Genomic DNA, 16,062 nt, shown 5'->3' on the forward strand with positions numbered 1-16,062 from the left:
TTCTAAGAAACAGTTTAAATACCAGGTAGGGACAAAGTTTCTCCTGGGGAGTCTAAGATGTATGACCCCTATGAGAAAAAGTTTCAGGTGGGGATGAAAACAGATTGGGGCAGATGAGAATAGATATGGGGGAGCAGGTAAGGCAAGCAGCAATAGCTGTAGAGTGTAGCTTAATACTAGAGTAAGAAAGTCCCTGTTGAAACAGTCCTGACAGGTATTCTAACATAAGGTTTATGTCTGCCTGTGAAGAGCTAGAGTCTTTATCCTTGCACCAAACAAACCCTTTTCCATTTGGATAAGTATGATTTTCTGGTATTTCATTTTCTTCCCTCTCGCAAGGTTTAACAGCACTTCTGCTGAACAGACTGCAGTATCAAATCCTAATCCTCCAGGCTATTAGTTAGAAGGTACTCTGAATAGGGTGAATGACAAACCTCTTTAATCCACCAAGCCATTAGTTTGAGGGTACTCAGATGAGGGTGAAAGACAAACCCTTTATGTGGGTGAGTAGATTCAACTGAGGGGGAGAACATAATATCTCCACAAACCAAGAACCACAATGAAGGCAAGGACCAAGCAACACCAGGAACAGAGAGAACCAGAATTTATTGAAAACCTTAGCGCTTTCGTCAGATTACATCCACAAACTTGTTCAGAGATATTAAAACCAACTATCACCACCTCACCTTTTAAGTATCCCCCCAAAAACAGTCATGTGACATAATTAACAGTTAAAGGAAAATTCACCAAAAAAAAAAAAAAAAAATATATATATATATATATATATATATATACTTACAAAAATACAATGCATATAAAAGTACTACATAAAACAATGTATGAATAAAACAGTTGAAAAATGTAATAAATGTTAATTATTATTAATAAAAATATTCACCTGCAGTTTAAACATTTACACATAAGAGCGAAATTTTAAAACACTGCTAACAGAAACACATTCATTCAATCAAAGATAAATACAAGCATTTAATTTTAATTGCCATCTAAGTTGTCTTTCTAAGGTCCCCCCCCCTCACATTTTTAACCACATGGTCAATACCAACAAAACCAAACTCATAACCAGGATTCTCACCAATATGTCTGGATAAAGCATTCTTATGGTTTCTCTTCCTGATATCTACAGTGTGCTCGTTTATATGTTCTTTCAGTTTTCTTTGTGTCTTCCCAATGTAAAAACTACAAAATTTACAAAAGGCAAGATACACTATGCACTCAGTGTTGCAATTACAATAAAAGGAGACTCTAATACAGGTCCCATTTACATACACCCTACCCAATTCAATGAGGTATTTACAGTAATTACACGAGCCACATCTATGAGTGCCCTTCTTTCTTGTAGAGCCCATCTTTTCTACATCCACAACATTTTCCAATATTTCTTTAAAACATGTACCCCTCCGATACACCATTCTAATGCCTTTATTACAAATTTCTTTAAATTCATCATTAACACTGTGTGTGTGCCAATATGTGTTCAAAAGTTTGTATATTTGGGCACATTCAGGGGTATAAGTAGTAATAAAGGAAATGTTATAATCAGTGTTAGAATTAGAGTCAGAAGCAGTCTCCAAGACAGGAATATTTGTCACTTCAACTGACCCTGAAAGAAGGGGAGGGTAGAAACCAGACCTTCTCTTCATTGCAACTTCAGAACAAATAGCTTCAACCAAAGTTCTGGGATAACACCTAGATAAAAACATATCCGTAAGAACTTCGGTTCCCCTTACATAAATTGCATCAACAGAAGTCATTCTAGTAAGGCATACAAATTGTGCAAAGCACATAAATGGTAGTGTAAATCTGTTGCTAAGAATCAATTGCATCTCCTGTCCTGACCTACAGGCACATGAATATAGGCATTCTTCAGATCTACTCTATCCATGTAAGCTGGAAAAATCAAGGGCAGCAGTTTTTGAAGAGGAAGCATTTTGAATGGGAATATCTAGGAAATTGTACAACTCTGAGAGGTCTAAAACTGGCCTCCAATTTCCTTCCTTTCTTGGACCAAAGCCATTTTTTCTAGAGTAGAAACCTGTTGCCTCTTCCCTAGCAGGGACTGGTTGAATGGATCCCCATTTCAAGAATTCTTGCACGTTGTGAGGAAGGAAAGATTATTGGTCTTTTGGAGGTTTTGGAATCCATACGAAGGGAGGCATTTGGCTGAAATGAATGAAGTAAACTTTTTCTATAAACTTTAGTACCCACTGATTTGAGGTGATACGTTTCCACTAGTTTACAAAGGAAGAGAGTCTTCTTGCTAGTGGGATTGGGGGGGGGGGGGTTGTGCATAGTCACAGTTGATCTTTTGAAGGGCAGAGTCTTTGGCCCCTCCACATCTAGGGAAATGTTCAGGTTGCCATTTTCTGGCTTATCTAGGACTCTTGATTGAGGATGCTTCCTCTATCTTGCCTCGGAGGCAAAGGTCAAAGCTTAGAAGGATAATTTCTATTATATCTTGGGGCTGGAGACAAATATTCTTCCCCAGTATTTATTTGCTTCCCTCTTTAACTAAACTTCTCGAAAATCTTTTCTGCAGGAGGTCCAAACAGTAATTCTTTACCCAGCAGGGCATCCAAAGTTCAGCCTTAACTTGCTTAGAAAGTGTCTGGGTCATTAGCCAAGCATGCCTGCAATAACAGAGCCAGTAGCAGCTGCTCTGTATGATGCATCTAAGCATTGCAATGATACTTCAATGCTATGTCTGGAAACCTGGTGTACTGCCTTAGCTGTGTCCTGCACGTCCCTTAGTTATACCTTATCTGCAATACCCTCAGCTACGGCAATGATTTGTTCCTGCAAGATCTCAAAGTATTTTAACATGTGAAAGTGGCCACGGACGGCCCTCACAGAGAGGGTAGCAGGTAAAGTCTTTTTTTTTAAATCTGTGTAGTAGTTTGCCTTCCTTGCCATTAGGTAGAGGGTATACAACAGCAGGATTAGGTGCACCCTTAGTGGATTCTATAGAGACTACAGAGGAATCAGCTTGTGGACTCTTGTGGAGGTATTTGTGATGCATCAGTATCATCACAACTACATTTAATGGAATGGCTTGCTACTTGTGAAGAAGAACACAATAGAGAAAAAGATGAAATTTTAAAATCAAACTCAGGCATGTCAGCTACCTCAGTTACCACCCCCCCCCCCACACACACACACACACACACACACACACACACACACACACACACACACACACACACACACACACACACACACACACACACACACACACACACACACACACACACACACACACACACACTTTAGTAAGAAGGGAAAGCACATATCTAGTCATATGTGTATGGTAACAGATGGCCTTAAAAGCTAAGGTAGCAGAAGTATACACCTCCTTACCATACTTACCAATGGCTCTACTATCATTGTCTGATGGTAAGAGTTTGGAATAAGCAAGCAACTTAGTAGACTTATCAGTTGAGAGGGAAACTACAGAAGGGTCTGATAAGGGATTCTTATACAGAAACTTCTGCACCTCAGAAACCAAGGTCTGTTTTCTGGAGGGGAGGGGGGCAGGAGGCTGAGACTTAGGAGCTTGAAAAGCAGGCATGAAAGTATTTAAAGTGAGCTTCCAAAACAGAAGGAACTGCATAAAGTCTAGGGGAATTCATCTCTTAAGAGATCATAGCATCTCTTCTGGACATCAGAGAGCTTTCCCAATGAAAACATCCCATCATTTTAAAAATAGTAAGATATCCTCCTCATCAGACCTCAAAGAAAGGGGTGAGTGAATCGGGGATGAATAAGCCAAACCTACAGTCTAATGAGATACAAAAAACAGAGCAGCAAGAATCCAAGCCATCATCATCATCAGATGAAGTAGACTCCTTTGGCCTTTTAGCGGGAGTGAAACATGGAATACCAACAAGAGAAAGAACTGACAAACCCTGAGGAGGTTTCAAAGCCATAAGGGCTTTAAAAAGACCTTGGGTGAAATCTTGCCACTCCTTTGAGGATCTTTAGCAACAGGTGCCACATGGCTTGTCTTTTGTTTCTTTTTTTTACAGGAACATCTGCTCTAAAAACCTAAGGAGTTCTAAACTCAGTCTTACCTCTGAGGAAACTTGGTACTTCTTCCCTCACTAGGATCTATGGAATCCCCCTAGGCCCTTCAGAAATTACCGACCACAGTTCCCCCTTCTCATCCTCAAAAGACATTGGCTCAGCCTCAGGGTATATGCAAATGGCATGGCCCATGACAGAGGGGACAGATGTTGGAACCAGACAATCCTCAGTCTCTTCATCTGACCCTACCAAAACATCTGGCAGATGCTGGAGCAGTGGTCTCTGGTCATAATTTCTTCAACTTCTTTTTCAATGGTGGCTGGATGTCCAGACAGGCAGATTCAGAAGCCACGATCCCTTGAACAAGTAGTTTTAATCGCTGTTTCTCCAATTAGACAGAAGGGAAGAAAGACAGTTGCACAAGGTCTTAGGAACAAATGCCTGGCAAACATCACAGTGTTTATGGTCATGATCTGTACCCAAACAAAAAAAGACACTTCTTGTGTCACTCCTTATGGGCAATCTGTCTCCCACATTCACATTTCCCCTTTCTGAATGATATATACCAACAATAAAACAGTAAAGAGAAAAAAGGAAGAGTCCACAACAGAGTACTTTCCTGTCCTAGGCATGGAGAACTGTACAAGATGTATGACCTTCAGACAGAATTTTAAAAGTTGCAAAGGCAATCATATGTCACTTATGTACCTTACGTCTTGGACACATGACATATGTCTAAACTACTGCCCATGGAAGGACACCATGCTTTGGTATGCTGGGTGAACATATGGCTAACCTTGACAGGATATCCCTATTGTAAGGAATACTGCAATAGTGTTTACAGGAGAACATCAACAACATGCCTAGAGGTTTCTGCTTTTGGGCTTATCCAACTTCCGAAGCTTAACATACACTGTTTTGGTGAGGAAAGTTTTTTTTTCTTTCTTTTAGTAGTTAAACTATCTTTCAATACATTTATAGTATCACTACAGAAAATCTATGTAGATGGGACCACAAAGATAAAGAAGATGACAAACATCATCTGTGCAAAAACAGGTGGATGACAATAACATCTGATCTGAAATCAGTTCAAAGCATTCTTTCTCACCCTTAGATTCTGAAGACAGAGGTATTTATTCTGTCTTACCCTTTTTTCCCCTACAGCCTTCCCAAAAGAAGACAGTCTGAAGTCAACCCTAAAGCTAGATTCAAGTCTTCTACATTAGGTCAAAATGATCCCTTTATTATTTATTTACATTTGTTCACTGGGCAAAGTTCCCTTTCAGCGAAGGCCTGGGGAGAAAAAACTTCAGAGACACTGCACTGCAAGTATTGTTTGCATTCTGTGATATTTTAATGTCAAAATCACTCCATTTTAATATGTTTTGCCACTAAATGGCCATCAAGGGGCAATGTCATACTGGTATTATGTTTTACTGCAATGTCTTCAGGTTTCCAGAATCTATTTTAGATCTCCTTTAGATGAGGCGGCCCAGACACACAGACGCACAGACACACACACACACACACACACACACACACACACACACACAGAAGAGAAGAGATTTTTTCTCCTCCAATTTAAACAGGCAGGGTCTAGTGTACACGATACGTACTCAAAAACATTATTACCACATTGTTGTGCTTTCTAGTCACTTAGAAACACTACACTGTGTACATGTAGTCTACACTTTGTGGTAACCTTTATGAATCCTGTCAGTATTTAAAGCGGCAAAATATCAGCAGGAAAACTAAAATTAGGAGGAAAAAAAGTGTTTGTTATGTCTGTGTTGTCTGTTTACTCAGAATGGTGTACACTTAGTGTACGCATTATTGAATCCCGGGGGTAGACATCTTACATGTATATCTTCTGATACCAGACTGCTTTTCGCTTTTTGACTGAATTACCATATCAGTACTGATCTGATAGCTACTCAAATCTATATCCAGTAGCTGTTAAGTAAATCCCCAGCAAAGTAAAGTAGCTGAACTTCAAGCTTTCTCAAGTGTCAATATGCAGTCATTCAATTACTGACAGACACCTCCCCATGCCTTCTGAGGTGACAAAAAAGCTCACTGTAAACAAGGTATGGAGCAAAAGGCTGACATATACTACTTCAGAGAACTCAAAGGTCATACACATTTTTTAAACCAACTACAATCACGTTGATGTAATAATACATTCATCATGTAAAGTGGGCTTTCTGATTTTAAAATATGCAATTTTTACTTCAATTACATCAGCAGTGCTATATTTTTTTTTTTTTTTCTTTTTTTTTAAATATAACACACTTTGCTTACATGTATTGCATGATGTGTAGCACTCAGAACAGTTTTCTTTACATCAGTACTGGTATCAGCAAGACTAAGGCCTGCATATGTAAGACCATGGGCAGAACCTGAAAGGAAAAAAATACATATTTCTTTGTGTTATAGACAGAGGCAAAGTAAGACGGAAGTTAAACTTGAAAAAAGTGGGTGGCCTTTCCCTTCCTTTGATTCCAAGGAAAAGAAATAAAAATGTTATGAAGTACAAATTGGTTTCTTATAATCAAATCATAATGGAAACATATAATAGGGAGAAAAGAAACCTCAGGGCTGAGAGGATGGGCTTTTCCTTTAGTTCTGCCAAGTCCAGTCATTTGTCTATTGCCACCAGGTGACAAAAACAGAAGGGGGGACGTCAATTTAGGAATGAAACAAAACTTACATCCATGGAATAGCAAAGACCAGGCATTTATTTGGTACAGCTTTGGCATTTTATTTGTGCTCCTCAGTAATGGACTACACCTCTTAATAGGGTTACCACCTGTCCCACTTTGCGAGGGACAGTCCCTCTTTCGGCAGTTGTGTCCTGACAAAAAATATTAAAAATGGCAAATGTCCTGAGATTGTAGGACATAATTATTTCCTATATTTTATGTAATAGTTGCATAAAACAGTTATTCTCTATCTAAAATACCTAAATGTTATAAGAAACAGAATAAGCAACTAAAATGCTACAAGAATAAGCTTTTATTTAGGCAAAAAAGTTAAGTTCTATCGTTTGTACTGACCGTGGGTGTGTGTCGGCCTGTAAAATCTTTTAGTTATGTACTTAACATAACGATAGACCTCGGCGCCGACGGTTCAGGAGCCGAAGAAACTGACCCTGGAGCCGAAACACTCACCTGCGGCTTCGAGACCAATGGAGCCGAGGAAAACTCAGATAGAAATTCTCTCTCCTGCAGCTCCGAAACCAATGTAGCCGAGGAAGGAGACTGAGACTTAGATCTTCTCTCCTGCGGCTCCGAGACCATTGCAGCCGAGGAAGAGGACCCCGACATAGATTCCTTATCCTGCGGCTCCGATATCAGTGGAGCTGAGGAAGAGGACAAAGACTTGGTTCTTCTTTTCGGTGGCTCCGACGGACTTATCGGAGCCGAAGACATCTTTTTCTTCGATTTCGAAAAGGGAGAAGAAGATAAAGCTTCCTCAAAGGCTGGTTTTAAAAACCCTTTCAAAATCAACTTATTTTTCCTCTCTTGTAGTACACGAGAGGAAAAGGCGTGGCAAACACTGCAAGATTCCTGCAAGTGTTTAGCCCCTAAGCAATAAACACAGATGGCATGGCCATCTGTTGAAGACATTTTGTAACCACATTTCGAACATTTTTTAAAGCCTGATGGCTTATGCTCTTTTTCTTTGCCAGACAACCTACAAAGCACTCAAAACACAAGGAAGGGAAGGGAGGGGAGAGCTCTAACTAAAACGCTCAACAAAAAATAGGGCAAAGGCCCTCTAACTCAAACGGGCCTAGCCCGCCAAACAGAAGGAATCACACAACACCAAAAAACAAACACAGCCAATCACAAGGAATACAGACGAAGACAGCTATTAAAATAGCCATTTGGTTATGAAATATTTAAGCTATGAGCAAAAACGACCCAAAAAGGCCAAAAAAGAAGGGTACTTAGCCACAGCCAAGTCTAGACCATGTTGTTACTTCAGAAGCGCCAAACGAGATCCGGGGGTTTGGGCGTGGTTCATCCTGGGATAAGGGGGTTGGCCCAGCCAATGAGAGACTTCGTGCTAGTGTATCGGCTGAGTCGGAGCCGATTCCTGGCTCCGAGCCCCATCAGTTATGAATGTAGGCGAGATAGGATTGCATTACATCTGATGTTTGTACAGAAAATGTCCCACTTTGGCCATTTGAAAAGGTGGCAACCCTACCTCTTAAAAGCATTATAGTACCCTGGACATGTGAGAGTCACTATTATAAAATGCAGTTCACTTACTTGGATTTTACATTCCACAGCTGCAGAACTCCCTGCTGGCTTCCAAGAAGAATTTTGTTGAGGTACGTACTTGGGTGCATCACTGCTGAGATGGTAAAGACAGTTTTGTCAAAGTTCAGTTGCAAATACTCCTCTAAATCGGGGGAAAAGAAAACTGGAATTGAAAACAATTCACTATTTTTCACACTACACATACATGATTCTACTCCCAAAATGTCAAGGTTGTTCAATCCCACATTAGTAGTGGTCCACAAAAAAGCTTCTTGTGCATATTCCCAAAGACTCACAGTAAAGTAAAATGAACTAACAGTGCATTAACAAATAAAAATCTCTTTATTTCATAGTATTAAAAGAATTCCAGCTATACCGACAAAGATCTTGCGTTTTAGGAATATAGAACACTGATTTATTTTAATCCTCTACAGGATTTGTCCACTGGCTCCCCACCCTGTGCCCCATCACCTCATTCATTCCTTATAGGGACAACAGCCCTATGGCTCATTTATTTGCAAGGGGGTGTGCCATATCACCCAATTATTCCCCCAAAATCAGGATCAGCATTGGGGTACAGGCCAGATGCTGATCATCTAGAGGTCTCCCATAGGTAAGTGTGCAGACTCACAATGGCTGTCTGGTCATGGAGAGGTAATCATGTTCCAACACAAAGATACATCTTTGAACCCACCACTGTACAAACCCTGTTCAACACATACTTTTGTAGCAGCAGTTTAATATACACATAACATACAGTTCTAATACATATAATTATTTACAAAATTCCAGATAGCTGTGCTGGTAGTATTTCCTTCTGTCACACTTCTATATAAATCATATTAATATCCACAAATGACAAATAATTACTTACAAAATTCCAGATTGCTGGGCTGGCAGTATTGCCCTATGTCATAACGGCAATACCAAATAATGAAGGGATGGAGATGGTTAGATTCGAATTAAATAAAATCTAACAAATTTTCTAAAAATATGTAAGTCTTCTCATGGAGATTTTGGATTTAGTTTTAAGTTGTAATTTCTTTGAATTCAATAACAGTTTGTATCATCGGGTAAATGGAGTAGCAATGGGTGCTGCTATGGCCTCTAGCTATGCAAATGTATTTAGGCATGGGTTGGAGAGGTTTAACATTCTTCAGAGTATTTATATGAAATATATATTTAAGCATTTTATTGATTATGTTTTTCTTATTTGCAGTGGTGGTATGGACCGTTTACAAGAATTTTTAGATTACATATGTAATAATAATAATTTTTTAAAGTTCACTTTGAATTACAGTCTTACCAATGTTAATTATCTTGATGCAACTGTATTTAAAGAGGGGGAGAGATTAATGACAGCAATTTATAAGAAGGATGTTCAGAATAATTCTTATTTACACTATGGGAGTATGCACCCTAAAAAATAAACAAACAAAAGTTAATGTTGTTAAAGGGCAACTAAACTAATGAGGGTAAATGAGCTAACTGACAGAGAAGATGATTCAAAAGAGAAGGTGTCAGTTTATGTCACAAATTTATAAGCAGAGGGTACCCTGAGAATTTAGTATTGGAAAAATATAATGAAATATGTAATAAAAAAAAAAAGATGGGACAATGCAGAAGGGTTATACTAAATAAGTGGATTATGAAACTTCCACACAAGTTACAAATAGCATGGATGCTAAAGCTATTAAAATATTAATTTTGCCAATTGGAATCTGTTAAAATGTCATTCTGAAATTTACAAAGTAGAAGGAGATGCCCCTGTGTTTGTACAAAAGAAGGGAAAAGGCTTTAAAAACGTATTTCAGAGTAAACTGAAACCCCCACAAAGGAATTGTACCAATTCAGGCATGTTTAAATGCCAAAATATGAAGTTATGTACTCACCATAACATTCCACCTGAGTAGATAAACTTCATTTGTCAGGAACCTATGGGTATCGGATCCGACTTCGGATCCGAGCCGGCAGTTTTCAACAGCGTAGATCTGAGCTCCTAGCTCCTCCCCCTACCCATAAACCCCTGCCAACCCTGACTGACCTCAGATCAAGTTTGCCCCCAAAGCAGCAACTGCTAAAGGTTGATCAATTTCAAAGACCATCTCTGAAGACAACAAATGTGAACAATCAAAGGTCAGGGGGAAGGAGGGGGGGACGGTTGCTGACCAATGAAGTTTATCTACTCAGATGGAACGTTATGGTGAGTACATAACTTCTTAATCTGAAGTAGCTAACTTCATTTGTGCAACGTTATGGTGAGTACATAACTTCTTAATCTGAAGTAGCTAACTTCATTTGTGCAGCAACCTATGGGACAGAGTCCCCAGCTACCTGAACCTTGGGCGGCCATCATGGAAGGATGTTCCGGAGCACTGCAGAGCCAAAGGATGCTCTCCCTCTGGAGATAATATCCAGCTTATAATGGTTGATAAAGGTATGAGATGAGGCCCAAGTGGCAGCCGAACAAATATCATCTAAGGATACCCTGGATGTAAAGGCAGCAGAGGTAGACAGATCGGGTAGTGTGGGCACGGACTCCCTGAGGTGCGGGCCTACCAGAACTTTCATAAGCCAAAAAGAATACATTGCGAGATCCATCGAGACAATGTGACTTTAGATACCGATTTACCCAAATTCATTTTGGCAAAAGAGACTAACAACTGGTCAGATTGTCTATGACCAGATGTCCTGTGAATATAAAATCGAAGTTGTCTATGCACATCCAAAAGGTGTAGTTTGTATTCTCCTTTGTTCTGATAATTGGGACAGAAAACTGGCAGGTTAATGGACTGATTGATATTTGACTCGGGAGCAACCTTAGGGAGAAAAGAGAGATTGGTCCTGAGGTAAACTCTATCCTTGTGGAAGGTTAGATACGGGGGCTTCACACAAACGGCTTGAATTTCAGAAACTCTTCTATCCGAGGTGATGGCAACGAGAAAGGCCGTCTTCCAAGACAAATACTTGAGATCCACTGAAGCTGCAGGCTCAAAGGGGGACTCTGTCAAGGCCTGAAGCACTAACGTCAAATCCCACGGAGGTACCACTTCCTTTACCGGAGGTCTGAGCAGGAAGGTGCCCTTCAGAAAGGTCTTGCACAGTTTTGAAGTGATCAAGGGACGCAGATCTTGTCCGACATGGTAGTGAGAGACAGCTGCTAGTTGAACCTTGACGGTGGAACAGCTAGCCCCCTGGTGAAACAGTCCTGATAAGAAGTCTAACACAACAGGTAAGGGAGCTGTGAAGGGATCCAAGTTTTGACGTTGCGCCCAAATAGAGAAACGTTTCCATTTGCTACTGTAAATCTTCCTAGTAGAAGGCTTGTGGGCTGCTACTAGAATAGCTTTGACTGGGGAAGAGATGCCGGGAGTCCTAGCTATGAGTGGAACTGGAGCAGCCAAGCTGTGAGCTTGAGACTGATCAGGTTCGGGATTGGGAGACCCAGAGGGTGGGAAATCAGATCCGGGAGGGGATCTAGAATTCAAGGAGGATTCACCAGATGAGACCAAAGGTAAGGAAACCAGGTTTGACTAGGCCAGAATGGGGCACTGAGGATAATCCTGCTCCCCAACCGACTGGCTTTCTGTAGAAACTTTAGCATCAGGGGGAGAGGTGGATAAGCATGAAGCAGACTGGGAGGCCAAGCATACACCACAGCGTCTCTCATGGATTCCCTAACTTGGGGAATTAAAGTGAAATAGCTGTTGCATTTGGTGTTTGAAGGAGAGGTGAAAAGATCGCAACAGGGCTGCCCCCACTTGGCAAAAATCTGATTCTCTACATGTGGATTGAGAGACCACTCTTAAGGGGAAAGGATGGTGCGACAGTCTGTCCGCCAGGATGTTGGACAGTCCCGGAATGTGCGTTGCAATGAGAAAATGGTTGATGGAGATAGCCCATTCCCACACTCTCATGGCCTCTTGACAGAGTGGGTAAGACCTGGTTCCCCCCTGTTAGTTGATGTACCAGACAACAGACATGTTGTCCGTCTGGATCGCAATCATCCCTACAGGAAAAAGGTCCTGAAGTGCTTGCAACGCTAACAGCACTGCCCTCATCTCTAGGACACTGATATGCAAAGAGGTCTCAGTGTTGTTCCACGTGCCTTGGACAGTCCTGCCCGAAGAGTGCCCCCCCTACCTGAGGCGAGAGGCGTCCGTGGTAAGGGGAGGGGCCATAGTGGAGGTCCGGAGACTGCAGCCACCATAAGAGAGCCCTCTTGCAAGCCCTGCTGAGGGGAATGGGATGATTCAGAGGGTAGTGACGAAAAGACCACTGGACTTGGAGGGTCCATTGCAAGACCCTCATGTTCAGACATGCCACTGGCAATAAGTTGATTGCCGCTGCCATTGAGCCTAGAGCCCTCAGGACCAATTCCGCAGGAGGAGCTGAAGATAGAAGGCTGGCCCGCACATGAAGCCTCAGGGTTCGAAGTCTTTCTGTGGTTAAGAAGGCTACAAGATTGATTGTGTTTAACCTGGCCCCGATAAAATCTATGACCCGAGTCGGGGTGAGAGAAGATTTGTCCATATTTATTGTGATCCCTAGCCAGGGAGCAAGGCGAAGAAAATAGTTCCCGGCTGTGCAGAGTAGATGCCTTGTCAGGGCGGTCAGGAGCCAGTCGTCCAGGTACGGAAAAACCTGAATTCCCTGGAGCCTCAGGTGGGCCGCTATCACTGCTAACACTTTGGTGAACAACCTGGGGGCTGAGGTGAGACCAAAGGACAGAGCCCTGAATTGGTAATGACTGGCTCCTAACCGGAAGTGGAGAAACCTCCTGGATCGTCTGTCCATGAGAATGTGGTAGTACGCATCCTTGAGGTCTATAGAGCACATCCAATCGTTCTCCCATAATAGGGGGAGAATGGATTGAAGAGTGAAAATCTGGAACTCCTCTTTGGTTACTGACAGGTTCAAGACTGAGAGATCGAGGATTGGCCTTAAGTCCCCTGTCTTTTCTGGCACCAAAAAGAACCTGGAGTAATAACCCGATCCGAGCTGGTCTGGGGGGACGTGTTGGATGGCTCTTTTTTCTAGGAGCTGCTGAATTTCCGCAGCTGCGGCCTCCCTCTGATCGGGTGGGACATCGGGGAGGTGCTTGGGGAAGAGAGGGGAGTAAGAGAAGGGAATCTGGTAACCTCTGGATATGATGCGAAGCACCCAGCGGTCTGCTGTGATGGACTCCCAAGCTACCAGGTAACTCGAGAAACGTCCCCCGAATGTCTCCAGAGTGGAGCAGTCGGGCAACCCCTCAGGGCTGCTGTGTGGGCCAATCAGAGAAGGGTTCTCTGGACCCAAAGTTCTTCGGGCCCCCTCTGCCTCTAGGGCGGTGTCCTCCTCTGCCGTGGAAGGACTGGGGATCCGGAGCGGACTGGGACTGTTGTGACTTCCGGAACCACATCTTCTTCTGTTCCTTTTGGTTCCTGGAGTAGGACCTCTGGGGAGAACAGAAGTGGACTCAGACGGCAGACAACATCTTCGCGTCCTTTTCGCTCTGGACCAAGGTGTCGCGAATGGTCTTCCCAAATAGGGTAGAACCATCAAAAGGGGCATTTGCGAACGACGCCTTAAAGGGTTCCACAAAATCACAATGCCGGAGCCAGGCCTGACGCCTCATGACGAGGCCTGCTCTGCTGGCTCTAGCAGCTCCCTCCGTTGCATGGGATAGTAGCCGCACAGAGGTATTGGAAATGGACCTAAGAGTGGCCATACGGGTGGAGTACAGCTGTCTGTCCGCCGACATGGACTCCGGGGGCGACGCAGCATATTCCTTAATGAGATCCCACGGCAGTCGAATAACATGTGCCATACAGTTCAGAGACCTAACAGAGAAAGACGCTGAACTAAACACCTGCTTCCCTAAGCGGTCCAGCGAACGGGACTCCTTGCCCGGGGGGTGGACCGAGGGGCTCTCGAGCTAGTTCCATCTTTGTGGCCGCCGCCACCAACATGGCATCTACCAGGGGACCCTTGCTCCAATGGGGCCTATCCGCAGGGGGACAGAGGATCCTGTCAGGGTGCTTCAGGACTGGCTCCACAGTGTCCGGCTCCTTCCAAGCCCTGGTGGTAATCAGGTCCACCAGGGGGTCGGCCAGAGGGGACACCCAAGAGGTAGAAGGGCCTGCTTCAAACGCCTCCAGGAACACGGACTCGTCCGAGGTCGGCCCACCTCTGATCCTGAGCATTTCCATGATGTCTCCAAAGGAGACATCCTTGGGGGGTGACCTTGGGGAGCCATCCCCTTCCTCCAAATCCGTGTCTTCAGTCAAGGACTCAGGGGAGTCCACATGCCTCCTCTTGCACTTCCGCTTGTGGGGGATCTCCTCGGGGTGGGGGGGGCTGTCAGAGGAGGCCTCACCAGCAACATCCTGTTCCAAGGGAACGACCTGGGACATTGAAGCAGGCTGTCCCTGGGGCCGGGTGATGGAAGTCGGACCCCAACAGAGGAGTGCGGGGTGGGGCCGTGGCAAGGACCGGGGGCCTGGAAGCAGTCGACAGAGCCCTCTCCACCACGTCGAACGCCTAGGGAGAGCCGCTCTCTCTGGGATCCGAGAGCAGACCCTCACTCTGATCCAACAGGCGGACCAGGGCCGGCGCCGAAGCGACCGGATCCAACGGACCAGTATGCTCCGACCTGGATGGCGCCGAAGGCATACTGAAACCCTCTGATCCGAAGCTCAGCCCTTGGCTCCAAGAGCTTGGATCCGACAAAAATGGACCCGACAGGCTCGAGGGAAGTGTCGGCGCCAAAGTACCTGAGACTGTCGGCACCGACCCACCTCCGGTTCCAAGGCTGCCCATCTCCGAAGGCTCCGAACCTGGGAAGCGGGACGGAGAAGGAGCAAATCGAGGCAAAGAAAGGGGTCTAGCTCCCCCCCAGAGGGGGGGGGGGCAGGAGCACTCCCATCTGCAGTTGGGCCTGGAGGAACCTTCGCATCATCCGGTCCAAATCCGCATCGGAAAGGCTGCGAGTGGATCTCGACGAGGCCACCGAGGCGGGTCGGGAGTGCCGCCTCGATGACCTCGAAAGAGATCGGGTTTCCTCCTCCTCAGGACCCGGTGAAAAACAGGGAGACCGGATCCGAGAGGGAGGAGACTGGTAAGCCCTAGAGGGAGAAGACCGCAAAGCCGGAGGGAGCCGACGCAGAAGCCTTGGCCCTCCGCCTGTGGTGCTTCTCCCTCCTTTTGTCTTTCCTGGCCTCCCTCTCCTCCGGGCCTACAGCGGGAGGTTGAGTCCTGGCCGGGGGGAGAGAGGCAGGAGTGGCCGCCGCCGAAGCCGCGGTGGAAGCCATGGTAGGACCGGAGGCCGAAGCCGAATCCGGGGGCAAGAGACCCACCAGGATCAGCTTGGATCTCCACTCTTAAGTGCCCTGGGGTTGAACGCTGCACAGATGGAACACCATGAGGAAAGGTGTCCAACCCCAAGGCACAGAACACACAGAGTGTGGCCATCAGCCGGTGAAAGCTTATTGCCACACTCAGACATTTTAAGCTAAGGAGGACACACTCGTTAGGCCCCAACACACGCACACAGACCCAGATGAACCAGCGAGGGAGAGGGAGGGAAAATTATAACTAAAGTAAGAGTTAAAATCTAGGGTTTACCGATCTAAACACACAACACTCACACTAAAGAGATAGAAAAAGGAACAAGTTTTTCTCACAAACCAAATGACCAAGCCTGGAGCTCGAAAACCCAGCTGCTGACGACAAGTGCGGCAAACTAGATCTGAGGTCAGTCAGGGTTGGC

General features: G+C 44.4%; 1 protein-coding gene across 1 annotated transcript in view; it reads right to left on the bottom strand.

Annotated features, from left to right (window-relative positions):
* The window catches only part of WDR36 (WD repeat domain 36), a 1,582,076-nt gene that overhangs the window by 1,125,673 nt on the left and 440,341 nt on the right, over positions 1 to 16,062 (bottom strand). Inside the window, exon 5 of the mRNA XM_044064266.1 lies at positions 8,319 to 8,451. Within this exon, the coding sequence (XP_043920201.1) occupies positions 8,319 to 8,451 (133 nt within the window). The remainder of the gene's footprint in view (positions 1 to 8,318; positions 8,452 to 16,062) is intronic.

Source organism: Protopterus annectens, chromosome 2.part2 (assembly GCF_019279795.1).
Source record: "Protopterus annectens isolate FY-2018-M chromosome 2.part2, PAN1.0, whole genome shotgun sequence".
Lineage (NCBI taxonomy): Eukaryota > Metazoa > Chordata > Ceratodontiformes > Protopteridae > Protopterus > Protopterus annectens.